The sequence below is a fragment of the Crotalus tigris genome, unplaced genomic scaffold (assembly GCF_016545835.1).
Source record: "Crotalus tigris isolate CLP2741 ecotype Arizona unplaced genomic scaffold, ASM1654583v1 scf7180000018227.753833, whole genome shotgun sequence".
Classification (NCBI taxonomy): domain Eukaryota; kingdom Metazoa; phylum Chordata; class Lepidosauria; order Squamata; family Viperidae; genus Crotalus; species Crotalus tigris.
In genome coordinates this window covers 683,955-700,130 of record NW_024096893.1, presented here as the reverse complement: position 1 = coordinate 700,130, position 16,176 = coordinate 683,955, and the positions used below count along the sequence as shown (strand labels likewise).

Here is a 16,176-nt window from a genome sequence, read left to right as displayed (position 1 = left end):
GGCTGATATGCATACAGGTACATACTGAGTCAAATAGTCTCTTCTATTTTAAATATTAATATTTCTGTATGCTTTTCTGATTTTGGGCAAAGAAAGGTTCATTGTTTTAAAAGTATGTAACATTCTCAATATCCTCAGAGTCAAATAGTGCAAGAAAACTGCTTTTACAAAAATATGGGTTGATAGGGCAGAAACGAATTAAGCTGTGGCACCAACCTTCCTTTGGTTGAACTACCTTTTACTAAATCCTGTTCCTTAAAGAAATGTGCTCAAGCTGATTGTGCAAATAGATAAGGACATTTTAAGAGGCAGTATGTTAATTCAAAAGCCCATTCCTCTAATCCCCATTTAAAGATAAGCGACTATACATATCGAATGTACAAATAAATAAATGTAATATATAAGCAGGGAATATTTTAAATGTGCAGGGAAAGCCCTAAAAATAGGAAAGTTGAATCCGATATCCATACGGTCTCCCTCCCGAATTAATATATTTCTCCTCCCTAAATGGCTTTGTGCGGCTTCCTACTTTGGAATCAGCTCATCCACAAAGATTATTAATGATTGCTTCTGGAAGATGACCGATAATGCAACCATTTAATACAATAAGCATACTCGAATGGACTTCGACAGATCCTTCTTGGCCCTTGAACATATGCGAATTTCAAGACGCCAACAACCTACTTTTGCAATGGGTTAAAGCTGCTCCGCTCCCGTCTATGGAGGGAAAGAGGGCAGGCGAGGGAAACGTCACTGCCGCGGCCCTGATTATTCATGCCCCCTCCAGTGGGCGGGGCAGCCCTTCTCCCGACTGAGCCTTCCATTTCGCGAGGGCGGGGCTCTCAACGGGGTGGGGGCCAGCTGGCGGATTCCGAAGCCGACAGCAACCGCTAGCGCATTTGGTCTCCGGGAGCAAAAAAAAAAAAGGCGTGTTGGAATCCCGAAGGCGCGAAAACCTGACGCATGCGCGCGGTTTTCTTTGCACCGCCCGGTAGGCTTGGCTAAACAAACGTCTGGCGTGAGGAGACGAGAGAGGGCGTAACGAGCTCCTCGCGTTTGTCTATGTGGGGCACGTTTCCCTCCGTGACGTCAGCTCCAGCGCGTAGCGTCACGCAGGAGGGACGCACGAAAGTGTAAGTTTCAATTTTTTCCTCCCTTCCTGCCAACCGCCAAGAAACTCATCCTTGTGGGATCGCGGCCGGAGAGTAAGCGGGGCCGCCTTCTGTGCAGGAAGAGTGAACAGGTGCGAGGGGCAGCTACGGGGCGTCAAGGACGACAGCCCGCCGGAGCCTCGGGGGCAGGAAGGAGAGCGCGACTTGGCAGGGCAGGGGGTGATAGAGCTTCATGCTTTCCGGAAAGCAGCTCCCCGCCGCCTAACAAGGCGCACTTCCTTGGAAGTCCGCATCGAATGGGAACTCTGGGTTCTGATTGGAGCCGAGCGGGATGGAAATAAGATCGACTCGTTGTAAGGGGCATTTACTGCCCCTTAAACCTGAGGCAACAGCCGATCTTTCAATCCTTGCACGCGGATTTGGCGTGCAACAGTCACCGAGGATCCTTGCTCCCAGCCAACGTGCAGAGACTGCACCCTCAAGGGCTGCAGACAGTTTAGAGAGACTTGCGACTGCGTGTTAAAGCGGGTCGGCCGTCCACCCTTCACCCCCACCCGGGCCCTTGCGAGGAACATCTCCCGCTCCCGCGCCCCCGGAGGAACCAGAGCGGGGAGTTGGATGGCAGCTGCGAGAAACGGCGTTTTTTTATTTAAAAAAAAAAAACGCGTTGCCTTCTTCCCGCTTTGTCATTACTGCGGGATAGTTTTCACTTCGCGACTGGTGCAACGGGGGGGGGGTTGTTAAAGCGTCCCTCCCAGCACAGCTCCTACCGGTGAGGGCGCCCGCTTGGTCTCCTCCCCCCCCGGGGGGGTGTTTAGGAGGGACGTGCATTGCACATGTGCAGTTGGCATCTCTGGCTCCTGTGAGAGCGCGGCGGCGGCGCTGTGGGTGCGGGAATCGCTCGGGAGTGCGTGGTGGGGGATGGAGTTGGCTCTCGGCTACTCCTCGCCCGCGCTTCAGGTACCGGGGGGGGGGCGCGAGGACAGGTGGCAGGGAAAGAGGAAGCGGCAGCCGGGTGTCGTCGCCACCGCCGCTGCTTCTGTCGCGGAGCATTCAGGCGGGATGGTTTAACATGAGGAAGAGACCCTCGACCTCTTCAGTCCGCCGACCCTCCCCCTTCCCTCCTCGGGTCGGTGACACGGAACGAGGGGGAGTGGTGCCTGGGTGGCCCGAGTCCCTCTCCGGAGGCAGTTGTGTGGCGGGACTAGACTTCCAGTGCTCTGGCCGGGCTTCTGAGGCCCTGGAGAGGGGCGGGTAGGTGCTGGAGGCGGGGGCTGGCGAGACTTGTTCCCTGAAGCACAGATGCTGCTGCTGCTTGCTTGATTTCCACCGGGGCTGAGGGCCCACTCCCCCTCCTCCTCGTGGAAACATATAAATTGCCTCGGCCTGCTTGGCTATTTACGCAGAGGAAGCGGCGTGCGTTTTGTTTAGGATTGGGAAAGAGTGCATCGAGGGTTGGGTCCCGAGGCCTAGCAATTGTAATGCAGTGAATGGAGCAGGCATTACACGCTTAGGTTGTGCATATCTTTATGAGGCATAATCATTCTCAGTAACTCGGTGCACGGTTGGATAGGACCTTATCTTGCCCATGTTTCTCAGTTTAGATTGTTTTTTAATTTTTTTTCCTAAGAAAGAAACTTAAATTCTTTGAGGACTAAGCTGGCCCCATATATGAGGGGAGAGCGTTTGCAAATCTTATTTTAAATCCAAGCTGGATGACTAACATTATCTGAGCACTATTGATATTCAATATGAAATGTGTGAAGAGTTTACATTTAACTATATTCTTCCCTTTTTCTTTCAGGTGTTTCTAGTCTTCCTGTGGTGATCAGAAGTAAACATTTTGTTTCTGGACTTGGTAACATGGCAAAAGATGTAAGTATAGTAAGTAATATTCTAGAGATTTTTTGCTAGGATGAATGAATAATAGAAATTACTACTGTTGCTAAAATGGCCTCTTGTAGGAGTTGAGCAAAGCAGATATATTTTATTGAATAATAACGATATCAGTGGAACTATTACCATATTCTAAGAATGTATAGTTGTATCCTCCCTCAACATAGCTAAACTCTCTTTAGTATATCACAAACTCCATCATATACAAACAAGACAAGTCATATCATACCATAGCTTATTAGGCAGCTGCTGTGAAAATATGCCATATTTATCAGAATAAAATACCAGTGCAAAGCTATTTATCTTAGTACTATCCATGATAAGTACATTTTTATTATTTTTACTTTAGAAAGAACCATTATCAACACTTGATTGTTCTGAAGCAGTTTTATTTGGATCATCAGTAGTTCTGCCTCTTTTTAGCAAAAGAATCATTAAATTTTGCCTACCTTTGTATTTTTCTAAAAATTGACTCCTTTAGATTGCTGCTTTGCTATCTCTGTGGATCATATAATAGGTTTCATAATGATTTTTTATCTGTTGATAGTTTTTAATATTGTAAGAAGTTTAAATTTGAAAACTTATAGATGGCTCATCTGATGCTGATTTTGTTTCATGCTTATTTGTATCATACATGTAATATTTTGTAATCATTATCTAGTGATCTATAGGTATATTTTTAAATTTCTACTAATTTATTGTACCTGAATGTGTAAATACAGGTTTTAAACAGTATCAGCTTTAATTACATTTTTGATTATTCAAATCATCAGAGAAATTTTGCTTGAAGTTTAAATCACTGTTTCTTAATTATAATTTTCAGAGCTAGAAATGATTAGTTCAATTTAATCCACACATATGTTCCTATATAAGCAGAAATTTAATTGGTTGGGTAACCATTTGATACATTATATTTCTAAATCTTGTGATCCATCAAGCCTCCACCCCCTCCAAAAATCACTGTTTCTGATCTACCAAGGTGTTGATTGGTCAGTTGTTTTTTTGTTTGTTTTAATGATTTACTTATAAAACTCAAGAAGTAGATAAACTATATCATTTTCAGGAGTCGGCAACTTTATATTTAGCTCAAACCATTTAATCATATTAAAATCAAACTATGTTAACCTGGTCATTATTATTTTAAACTGTATTCCTAAACAAACTTTCCTATGTATCAGTTACCATAATAGTTTGACTTGCAATCTGTTGCATATCCTAAATATTAACTGAATTGATAGATATAACACATAGGTATATATATTCCATTAAAATTCAGAACAAGGCAATGTACCATTTTCCTGTTGTTGCCAGATGAACATGTATCTATTAAGTTCATAAATTAAGTCTGACTTATAGAAGACTTTAATTACCTTTAAACAAAGCATGCAACTGTTTGAACATGCTAAGGATTGGATGTAAGCATGCATATTTGGCTGCTACATAAATAAGATGTGTTTCTCTATTGGATGAGAAATAAATGTTCATATCGTTTGCTTGCTAAAATCATAAATAGAATGATGTTGCAGGATTTGAAGTAGGAATATGAACTTTGAATAAGCCTGAGATGATGTGTGTCCTGGGACCCTCAAAACCTTTCTATATATGACCTTGAATATATGACCTAAATCATTCAATATCAAAAATCATATTGCTTTTCTTTCAATTAAATGTGTTTAACCTGTACTGTCCAATGACCTTGTGATTCATTTTCAAGTTCAAAATGTCCAGATCAGTGTTTGAAACAATTCTTCTGGCATTAACAAACATATTCCAGTGCTGTTTCAAACTTGGAACACTTCTGGAATAGTTGGAATATTTCAGTAAACACTTTCAAACTCAAAACATGTTAACTTCATAATATCAGCAATGCTTAGTAGCAGAAAGTAATAACTTTTTCCGGTTATTACTTTATCTGCATTCTTGCAGGATGGGCTTCTTTTGCATATGACAACCTAAAAGCTCAACAATATAACAGTGCTACCTATAATGTATATGTAAAATGCATATTTTGCATTTGTCTGAAAATAAAGCCCAACTGACAACTCGTGAGCTCTAACTTTCCAGTAATAAGCAGTTTTTTAAAACAGGCAGATAACAATATTTTCTTATCCAGACTGTTCTTAATAAACATGTCAATAATAATAATAATAATAATAATAATAATAATAATAATATAATAATAATAATAATAATAATAATAATAATAATAATAATAATAATAATAATAATAATGGAAGGGACCTTGGAGGATATCTAGTCCAACCCCCTGCTCAGGCAGAAAATCCTATACCATTTCAGACAAATGGCTGTCCAGTCTCTTCTTAAAACTTAAGGTTAGTGATTATTAGGACTATTCTCCAAGTCAGCTTGGTTTGGAGAATTTGTTTTTTAAGTCAATACTGTGGGGTCACCTAAAACCACGTGGAATGATCTGCCTCGTTTTGTCTTGAATTTGATACAGAATTTAGGAGCCCTATGTTCTGAGTTGGGAACACTTGAAACTTTTGAATGTTTTACGCATCATAATAAAATACTCTTGCTTATTTTTTTCAATAGTGTTTACCTTATTAAGAACCTTTAGACATTACATACTCTTAAAAAAAACTATTTCTTTTTATTTTACAGACCTGATAATCAGTTTCAAAATACATCACTCTGCTAAACAAAATGCATCCCTCACATAAACTTTGATTTAAAATCGACAGACCTAATTTAATAGCATTAAATGATGATGATGATATATTTTTTCCAGGAAAGAAACCAAAGCTGTTTTTAGAAAGAACTATAAAATTGAAAAGGAATATCTGTTACATATTAAATGATTGATGCTAACATTTCCCTTTGCATTTAAGTGACTGTAGCATATGACCTTGTAAGAAAGGATTCTGTGTCTTCTGGGAAAGCATTGATTTCCATCGCATGTTGTCTGCTTCTTTCATACATCTACATTGTATGTACTGAAAGTAATCTAGGAAGTTTAAACTCTTTAAATCATTTTTGCTTTGTGTATTTTGTAAAGATGAGTTAGTTGGGAGTGCTTTGGAACTTCATTTTGACTTGATTCGCTGAACAAATTTATTTTGAATAAATCAGCAATGGAGATTACATTTGTTACTTTTCAAGTATTCTGAACTATTCATTTTAATAAAATAGCTATGAACCTAAAATCAAATTTAATCCTTATTAATATGTGGGCTATGGACTGCTTGCATAATCTACTCAAAGAAATCATGAAAAGGAAAGATTTCGAGGCTAATAAGAATTAAGAATTAATTTTAATTAATAAGAATTATTTTGTACATAAGTGGTTAACATCAAAGAATTTAAAGATTCCAAATCAAAATCATATCTTCAGGTTTGATGTTCCAGAGTCATGTGAATGACTTGATTAAGCCATCTCTGATAAGTTCTGATATAAGCATAAACTGCAATTTGTTTCTAGTTAAGGTGAAAGATAAGTCTCAGGATTATATTGGGCTTTTGTGTAGTGCTCAGCAATAATTTGTGTTGTATGTTGAAGTGTGATAGCAAATCCAATCCAGTAACTGCAAAAAAGTAGACTTTGTTATCACATGTGCATAATGGAGAATATTTTAGAATTTGTTGGATTATTCAGCAAGTAAAACACACTAGAGAATTCATAAATATGTTATTGTATTAAATTATATTTCACAATCATTTTATACAATTTAAAAAAGTGATACATACTGATGTGAGACAAGTATGTGCATATAAAATACAACAGTAGCTTATCATCATCATCTTAAATGTTTTTTCAACTTCATACTTCAGTCTAAAACTTCCTGATGGATTCCCATCCTAGTATTTAATTTATCTGACCTTGCTTAACTTTTTCTAGAAAGGCAGTGATTGACTGTGGACTAAACTGCTTTTACAAATTCATGTTTATATTTATAAACCTTGAGTTTCTTTGCTTTTAATTCTTATCTTTCTTAAAGAAATACTTTAATGCAATTATTTATATAGTCCCTGTGATTCTATCCTATCTTTATAGTTTTAATTGTGAAATGGCCCAGATGGATAGAGCATATCTCAAATTTCTCAAAAGGTATTACATATTTACTTTCTCCAAGTCAGAATAAAGTTCCTTATTTATTATCTGGTGTACTTTTTTGCAGTGATTACAAAAGTAAAATGTACATGTTTATAATAAAGAATTTCTAATCTTTAGTTTTTTTATTGTAAGTGGGTACTTACAGCGAACTTCATTGTTATGTGAGAAATGTGGAAAAAACACTTTTCTCCTGTTAATGGGAAATTTTACTTGGTCTTAAATAGATTAGTTTTCTTGACTGAGAAAGTTTAAATTGTGCTTTATAATGCAAAATATAGAAAAATGTTGACCTGCTTTCATTGCTACTTTTTGGAGCAGAGTGGAACTTTTGAAGCATTGTAGTTTCAGATTTCAAGATGAGGCAAAAAATTCAGGTCCAGTTTTCTTGAGACTGCTTAGGTTTTAAGTCCTAAAACGTGAAACTTATTTTGTGTACTTGGTTAACAGAATAAAGATCTCAATGAATCCTATTTTAAATGAATGTGTTTTGGTTTACATAAGGTTTAGGAGTGAAACAACTTGATCATTGTTGAAAATTTGTTTAACTAAAACTAGATTTTATTTTGGTTTTGATGGGAACTGCCTAATAACTTTTTCCACCTGCGTTTTAATTATTTTATGGTTTTATTTAGTTCTACATGCTTGTTACCATCATTCTACCTGAAATTGTTTGGATAGGTCATCTAGGGATGTTGTTTACATTGTCACAGATAACATAGCATGTAGTAGTAATAATCTTGGTATCTTTCTGGACTACCTGGTGGGAAATGTATTTGATTTAAACATTCTTTTGTGAGAAGAGAAGCCATGTCTTATGCAACCTCAATGCCACAGCTTTATGTATTCTTGGAAAGTTATTCTAGAGAATCAAAAACTCTGCTACAACAATTCTAAACCTTTGCAATAATACAGTACACCAGACTTTAAATTAGGAATATTGATTTAAACAAATTAGGAAATGAAACATGTTTTATCAAGGCCTATAATTTTTCCTTACCTTTTAATTTTAATATTGGGATATATGAACTGACATATGATGGCATTTCAACAGTATCTGCAGTGAGATTTGTTGGTTGACTTAATAGCAGTTTATTTCAATATTCAATATGGTTTTTTGTAGTGAGTGCTGCATATCTATTTCACATATTTGGAGGAAAAGTAGGTTCTTTAATGCTTTGCTTTTAAAAAGTATTCTCTGAAATTTCATTGCAAATTTTTTTTTATTTGAGGAGAAATGTGCCAACATCTGTTCATTACATGGACACAGCAGTTAGGCTGGTGAATCATAGTTGGAAGGCACTTTAGGGATCATCTGGTCCATCCCTCTGCTTATGGCAGGATCCATTAGGACTCATCCTTTTCCTCTTTGATAGAACAATCTTAGTATTTTAAGACTGTTACTGAATTTAAACATACCCTAGACAGTGATGGCGAACCTTTTAGAGACCGAGTGCCCAAAAACCGCCCCCACCCCTGTCCCCACTCTGTCCTGCCCGCTGGGCCACCCACCACCTCTACGGCCCGCCACAGGTCACCCAGGCAGCCCAGCAGCGCCATGGTGGCCACGCCCTCCACTCACACCCTGCAGCATCATCTGCGTGCAATGGTGAGCAACGGCGGAGTCTTGTCCCTGCTGCCCGGCTACCATGTACTTGGCTGCGCTGCTTCACATGGGCTGTGCCTGTGGGCAGCTCTCCTCTGGGGGGGGCTGCTGGGGAGGAGGGGGCCATGGGAGGAGGCGGGGCTAGGACGATGTTAAGCGTTCCCACAGAGAGGGCTCCGAGTGCCGCCTCTGGCACACATGCCATAGGTTCGCCACCACTGGTTTGCTACCACTTGAATTGGTATTATTTGGATAAAGGCTCCAAATGCACTCAGGCCAAGGCAGAGTGGAGTGTGCAATGATTTTCTTACTAGCAAATGTTGGAAATGTCATGAGATAGGAGGAACTTTTTATCATATGTGGTAGAAGAAAAATACTTAACAAATATTGGAAAGAAATTCATAGAACTATTCAAAGAATTTTAGAAATCAAATTTGAGGAGAAACTTTTACTGGGCATAATTACAAAACATATTAATAAAAAGTATCACAACTTACATATTTATGATGGAAAGGATAGATTTGGGAAAACATTATAAAAGAGATATGTTACCCCAAAAATCAGACTGAAAACTTAAACATAACAAACATGGCAAAATTAACAACGTATATTCAAATTAGAAGTATAAACAAATTTAAGCAAGAATCACATCCTTGCATATTATATACAATGCAGCAAGGGAAATACAATTATTCATAGTATGGTTTTAATGGGAAAAAGAATTGACTAAAATTGAAAGTAAGAGATAAGCACAAAAAATTAAAAATTAAATCTCTGTAAATATTGCACATTAATTGGAGTACAGAGGAAGTTAGAAAACCAATTTTATTTATTGTGTTCTTAATCTTTCCTCACTTTTGTATTCATAAGCAACAAATAATGAAAATTTTAGCGTTTAAACTTTAGATTTAAACTTTCTTAAAACAGTATAATGTATTTAAATGTAATTTGATTTTATTATGATTAATTTCTAATCAAAGATACACTGAGCACTAGTTGCACAATCTTGTTTATTCCTTTGTCCAGTTATAGATATATTTTTCAACCAATTAATTTTTTCTCTTGCTTGTTTGCTTGTTTTTTATGAAAACTTAAATAAATTTCCTATGGCCTACATTCTATGTTCCTGCTAACACATCCCAAAATAGCATTTTAGTCTTTTTAGCAGCTGTGTCATACTGCTGGTTCAAAACCTTTTCCATATACTACTGCCAGGCCAGATCTTCCCCATGCTAAACTTGTGCCTTTTAATTTTCCTTCCCAGGTACAAGAAATATACATTTCTTTCTCTTAACTTCATAATACAAATTTCAGAACATGGCTCAAACCTGTCTAAATATTTTGAATCTTAAATATTAGCTGTCACCTGCCCTACCATTATAACACTTGCAGACTTCAAGCTCAGAACAGGACCTTGATGCACTATAGGGTAGGCAACCTCGGCTCTTTTATGACTCATGGACTTCAACTCCCAGAATTCTCGAGTCAGCATAGCTGACTCGGGAATTCTGGGAGTCGAAGTCCATGAGTCATAAAAGAGCCGAGGTTGCCTACCCCTGCGACTATACAGTCCATCTTTATAAGCTGAAGTGGAGCCATTAACAAATACTCATTAAAGTCAACTGTGAGTTTATCAAAAGAAGTACCAGCTAGTCCAGATTTTTTTAAACTGTTCTGCACAATCCTTGATGGAGTTCAATGAGAGATTAAGCTCTGGCCTCCACCCCAGCCCCAAATGAATTCAAACACAACTATTTTGTATCATCAGAGCTTTGTTCATTGGCGATTGCAGGAATTTTTTTTAATTAGTTCCATAAGAACTACTGATCTGCCCAATATTTTGCATATTTGTAGCAAGCCTAGCCAAGTATTCACAAACATAATGTTAGATGTTTGCCTTGGTACAGATACCAAACTGACCATTTTGCATTTTTCAGAGTCCTTCCTTTTTTTGAATATAGGAATATATAACATTTACTCTCCTCCCATCTTCTGGGAATGCTTACTCGTTTTCCATTTATCAAAGATTATAAGAACAGTTCTGTAATTACCTTTCCTAGTTTCTTCAATAAAGGTTAAGCTAGGATATTGATTCTACAGCTGAAAGATATTTTATTGAACTAATTAACATCATATTTCTTATTCCTTCCAAAATGGTTCAGATAATGTACGTAACACAGTTTTTCATATCTATTTTTATGGCTTGTGTTAAATGGATAATATTTTAAGTTACTGTAGAAGAAATTGTATTGCTTGATATTTCTGTCTTTAAAAAGATGTGTTAAAGCTAAAAGAGTGAAGATTTATTCAAATGTCACAACATAAATGGTTTTTTCTACTATAGATGTTGATAGCAGAATATAATTTGTTTATACATTATTTTTCATGGGTTTTTTTTCTGTCATAGGCTGGTCTCATTGAAGCTAATGGAGAGTTAAAGGTTTTTATAGATCAAAATCTTAGCCCAGGAAAAGGTAACTTTTTTATCATTTGTGTTTAAGAAATGACATTGTATAGGTCTGAGAATTTCTGATAAATTCAAGGGCTACGTTCACTCTCCATTCTTTCTCTACTACTTCCCAATAATCTAATGAATAATTATTTTGAAGTGGTGGAGTTTAGAAGGGGGAAAGAAATGCTTTGAGTTCATCTAGAATTTGAAAGTTAAAAGTGAAGGACAAATCAAAGAAATGTATAAGATTTTAATTTTAATTCAAATAATTTGGTGGGGATTTTCATGAACAAGGGAGGTATGCACTGTTTGAAATAAATAATAATAATTTTGCATTGTTTTCCACTGAAATTCAGCATTTCCATGAAAGGTACCCTGATTCCCTGAACTGAATATGTACATGTCACTTTGCATTGGAGTTGGTATTTGTTAAAATTTATGTTGATGTTGACATGTACTTTTATAACTGAATTTTGAGTAAGTGCTAATAGGAAAAAATATATGTTACAAGAATTTATTTTGCTTAAAGGTATGGATATTAAGTAAAGTTATTTTGTCCCACATGTTTTTAATCACTGTTTACAAATGTTTTATTTAAAATGTTATTAAACAATAGACTCACAAATGTTAAATTAATTAAATGAGAATTACTGCTAATTATGCAAATGTAATATATTAGCATGTCACTTCCTAGTGATTAATAAGTGGTAGATTATATAGAGGATATAATGTTCTCATATTATTTGATGTAGATTGTGATATTCTTTATCTTTGAATGTGACAGATTATAATTCAGGTTAATTTGAGATGCGCACCTTGTGTTAGGCAGTGAACAAATAACACCAGACAAGCAAATTGTGCCTAAAAATTACTCTCTTCTCCTTTCTCTATTCCTCAGTTCTCAAATTGGAACTGTTTTATATGAGTGAATTTTTTTTTTTAGGAATTTAATCGGATACATTATTTTTGACCACAAGGTGGCAGTATTTTGCATATACATTGGACGCTCAAAATTCGGACTTCTGGGTCAAATTGGAAAATACAGTAAAATTGAAACTTTCTTAGTAGGACTGGAAAGTTTTGACACTGAAGTCTTATCAAAACAGAAAATTTGCTAAATTGTAAATATAGAGATTCTCATCCATTCTCATTTAATTTTAATATTAAGTTTGAAACAAAGTTGGATATTTGTGTTGGTCATTTAGAGATTGTTTAAGTGTTAACTTTTCTGATTTCAAAGAGTGAAGTAATAGTTAAATCAGCTTGATCTTAAATTATTGAGATGAACTTTAATTTCATATTTCTTGGGCAGAAGCTTTCAAAATTGGAATAGCGGATCATCCCTTTTCCTAGGTCTTCAGAATCTACTATAAAGAGTTCACCAACTTCCAAAATAATTGAAAAACTTAAAATGGTTGCAGAGACAAGGCAAGAAAGGGAAATCTTGTTAGGCATATAATTATCCATTCATATAACATTGAATTCCATATCTTAGGTTTTTAAACAATAAATAAATCTCTGCAAGGCTCAAAAATATTGAACTACTGAACTTGAAAGTATATATGGAAGTATATATTGGAACAAGATCTGAAACTGGGTCAATATTAGAGACAATTATATCTGTATTGTACATATATTCAGTGTTAAGATAGGAAGTTACATGCATTATCAATTTTTAAATTTTTTGCATGGACATTTAGGTGTTGTTTCATTAGTAGCTGTTCATCCCTCAACACTTGGAAAACAGCTTTTGCCGAAAACGTTTGGACCATCGAATGTCAACATTGCACAACAAGTGGTAAGAGGCCTATCAGAAAAGTCTACTAATCAAATATTAGGATCATTTTTAACACATACACATGAATACATACACACCTGCTTATGGGAAAAGTATTAGGCATGTGGGACGTAAGGATATTTGTTCCAAAGTTATAGAAAAAGCATTTGCGTTATCAAGGCAAAATGAATGCTCTGCCAGTTAGTTCTGGTTTATTTTATTTGTGCCTGAACTTACTGTGGACTAACAAGTTGGTATAATAAAATCCCTTATCCGGTTTATACTAGGATTATAGTAACAATCCTAGTTTTTTCATTGTATGTTATATGACTAATTATTTAAAGTAATATCTGAAATTGTTTTTATTAACCATCAGTGACCAGCAAAGTAGCTATAGTGTTAAAAAGACAGCACATAAAAACAGGCTCAATATAATAAAAGGAATAAAATCACCCTATACATTTGCTAAAACAAAACAGAACAAGATAAGACAAAACAAAAGAGATAAAAGGATAAAAGAACTTCATTCCTTTCAACTTCATTCTAGGAGTCACACATCTTGAGCTTTTTTATAGCAGTAATTGCTAATAAAAACATGGCTACTCTTTTCCTAACAGGGATTGGATCTGAAAGTAGGAAATAAATCACTTCTTTCTCATTGAATTTTTTAAAAAAAATTTAAATGTATTTTTATTGCTTTAAAATAATAACAAAAAGGAACAAAACACAAAATTACACACTGTAAAAATACTTAATGGTTTAACAAAGTAAAAAAATACAACAAAATATAATTGGTTGCTATAGTATACAGTTAGAATTCTATATGTAACTAGTGCAAACATTACGCAAGTATATATTATTTCTAAAACACCTGTAGAAGTAACATGCTTTTTTTGTACAAATGAATCCCATATTTCATTATACTTATCCATACAAGTCTATGGCTATAGGCAATCTCCTCATAGGTAGTAAGTATAATCAGGTCTTCAATCCATTAAGTAAATGGAGGCCTACAGTATACTTATCTTTCCAATGCTGCAATGTCGGACTTTTAGCCTTGATAATATGTTTTAAAGAAACATTGTCCTTATCGCATCTCTAACAAAATGCCGTTTTGACAGTCCTTCCCTATATAAAATATAATGGGCCCCAATACATTTTAAATATTTTGTTGTATGTCATAATTTGAGATCTATTGACATTCTAGGTATGAAAGTTAAGACACTCCCATTGTCTAGGCAATATAGAAATCTCTAATACTTTATTTCATTCAGTTTTCAGCATCTGCATATCAAACTGATTTATTGAAAATAAATACCAAAATTTTAGGTTTTTTAGTGTTAAAGGATTTAACAAGTTGTTCTAGTACAGTGATGGCAAATCTTTTAGAGACCGAGTGCCCAAACTGCAACCCAAAACCCACTTATGCATTGTCGGGTGCCGTGTGGGTGTAGTCCATTGGCTGGGTGTGGCCCATTGGCTGGGCGTGGCTGTGGTGGTAACGGCAGACGGGGTGGGATTAAAAAGTTCAATCAATCCCAACTTTGCAAGATTTTTTTTCCCATGAGAAGTTAAAATTGATTGAGTGAACCCTTTTTTTTTTTTTTTTGCACACAGCGGTGGAGGCCTAAAGTGAAAAGGTTTTATAAAACCCAGCTGAAGGCCAAGGACTGGGGCGATGGTGCGCGTGCCCATAGAGAGGGCTCTGAGTGCCACCTCTGGCACCCATGCCATAGGTTCGCCACCACTGTTGTAGTATCTTAGGTGTCTCAGAATCCCTAATTGAAAACCTGTACTAAGGTAATACAGGTATACTTAAAGTAACATTTTCTATTGCAGAGGAGAGACCCAAGCTTATAAACTTGGGGACAATATCTTTGTGGACATTTTTATTATTATTACTCTTAATCATGTAATAACTAGTTAACAATATTGATAAATATATTGAAAGTGAGGAACAATAAACATATTTTAAGATTGTGTTCCTATAGGTAGACATATTTAATTTGGCCAGTACAAAAAAGTTGCAATTGTTTCTTTTTTAAGGAAGCTAATAACATCACAATAATGAATAATTATATTTTTCTAATGGTCTTCTCTTAATTGTAGGTTATTGGTACACCACAGAGACCATCAGCCCCAAATACTATTTTAGTAGGAAGTCCACATACTCCCAATACACACTTTGTATCACAGAATCAGACTGCAGATTCTTCACCGTGGTCTGCTGGGTAAGTAACGTTCTGTTAAATTAGATTAGAACTAGAATTATTGTTTTGTAGAAATATGAAAATATATGCCTCAAAAATATGCAGTTTAAGTCTGACATCAATTTTTAATCAATCTGGCATTTGCTAGATAATAAGTTCTCAAGCAGCAGTTATTCTTTTCCCTAGTATATTTTGGTACAGGATGTTGATATACCACATACTTCTTTAGTTCAGAATATAGTTTTTTTTTCTATGAAAGTGTATGTTATGTTTTGAGTCATAAAATAAATTCATTTTCTTTTATTGTTTAGATATGTTTGGTCATGGTTGTGTAAATAAACTAGTCAGGTACACTGAAATTAAATGAAGCAAGTAGTTCAGGATATCTGTTTTAAAAGTAAACTATATAAATCTCTTGTGTACATAAATGGATTAGGGAGGTCTGTGTACCTAAAGCTAATTGTATTTTTGTAGGAAACGAAACAAAAAGGGAGAGAAGAATGGCAAGGGTTTACGACACTTCTCTATGAAGGTTTGTGAGAAGGTTCAGAGGAAAGGAACTACCTCATACAATGAGGTAGCAGATGAGTTAGTTGCAGAATTCAGTACTGCAGATGCTCACATCTCACCAAATGAATCGGTAAATATATTTGTATTCTAAATTCATTTTTAATGAATTATATATTCCCATAAAAACTCCCTTTTTACTTAATGATACCCATTTATTTCTCTCTTGGGTATCATCATTTGGACTAACTGATGATAAAAATGTTTATCTAATTTGCTAGTTTATGTTACTAAGTAGTATAACTGCAAGTATTCTGATACTTTTAATTTATCATGTTTACAGCAGGCTTATGATCAGAAAAATATAAGGCGACGAGTCTATGATGCCTTAAATGTTCTTATGGCCATGAACATTATTTCCAAGGAGAAAAAAGAAATCAAATGGATTGGCCTACCTACTAATTCAGCTCAGGAATGCCAGAATTTAGAGGTAAAATTTGTTGAAAATATGCCATTTGTAATATTTTCTTAAGGAATTTTCTCA

At 35.7% G+C, this 16,176-nt stretch overlaps 1 protein-coding gene across 11 annotated transcripts in view; it reads left to right on the top strand.

Moving 5' to 3' along the window:
- Positions 1-1,001: 1,001 nt before the first annotated feature.
- The window catches only part of TFDP1 (transcription factor Dp-1), a 31,406-nt gene continuing 16,231 nt past the window's right edge, over positions 1,002-16,176 (top strand). For 2 of the 11 annotated variants that reach the window (XM_039349157.1, XM_039349146.1), the window contains exons 1-7: positions 1,113-1,243; positions 2,917-2,996; positions 11,094-11,160; positions 12,839-12,936; positions 15,025-15,146; positions 15,600-15,765; positions 15,976-16,122. In XM_039349157.1, the coding sequence (XP_039205091.1) occupies positions 2,976-2,996; positions 11,094-11,160; positions 12,839-12,936; positions 15,025-15,146; positions 15,600-15,765; positions 15,976-16,122 (621 nt within the window). In that variant the 5' untranslated portion in view covers positions 1,113-1,243; positions 2,917-2,975. Of the gene's footprint in view, positions 1,244-1,925; positions 2,073-2,105; positions 2,367-2,916; positions 2,997-11,093; positions 11,161-12,838; positions 12,937-15,024; positions 15,147-15,599; positions 15,766-15,975; positions 16,123-16,176 lie in introns of those variants that run through there. The other 9 variants (XM_039349148.1, XM_039349153.1, XM_039349152.1 and 6 more) reach the window with 9 other exon arrangements.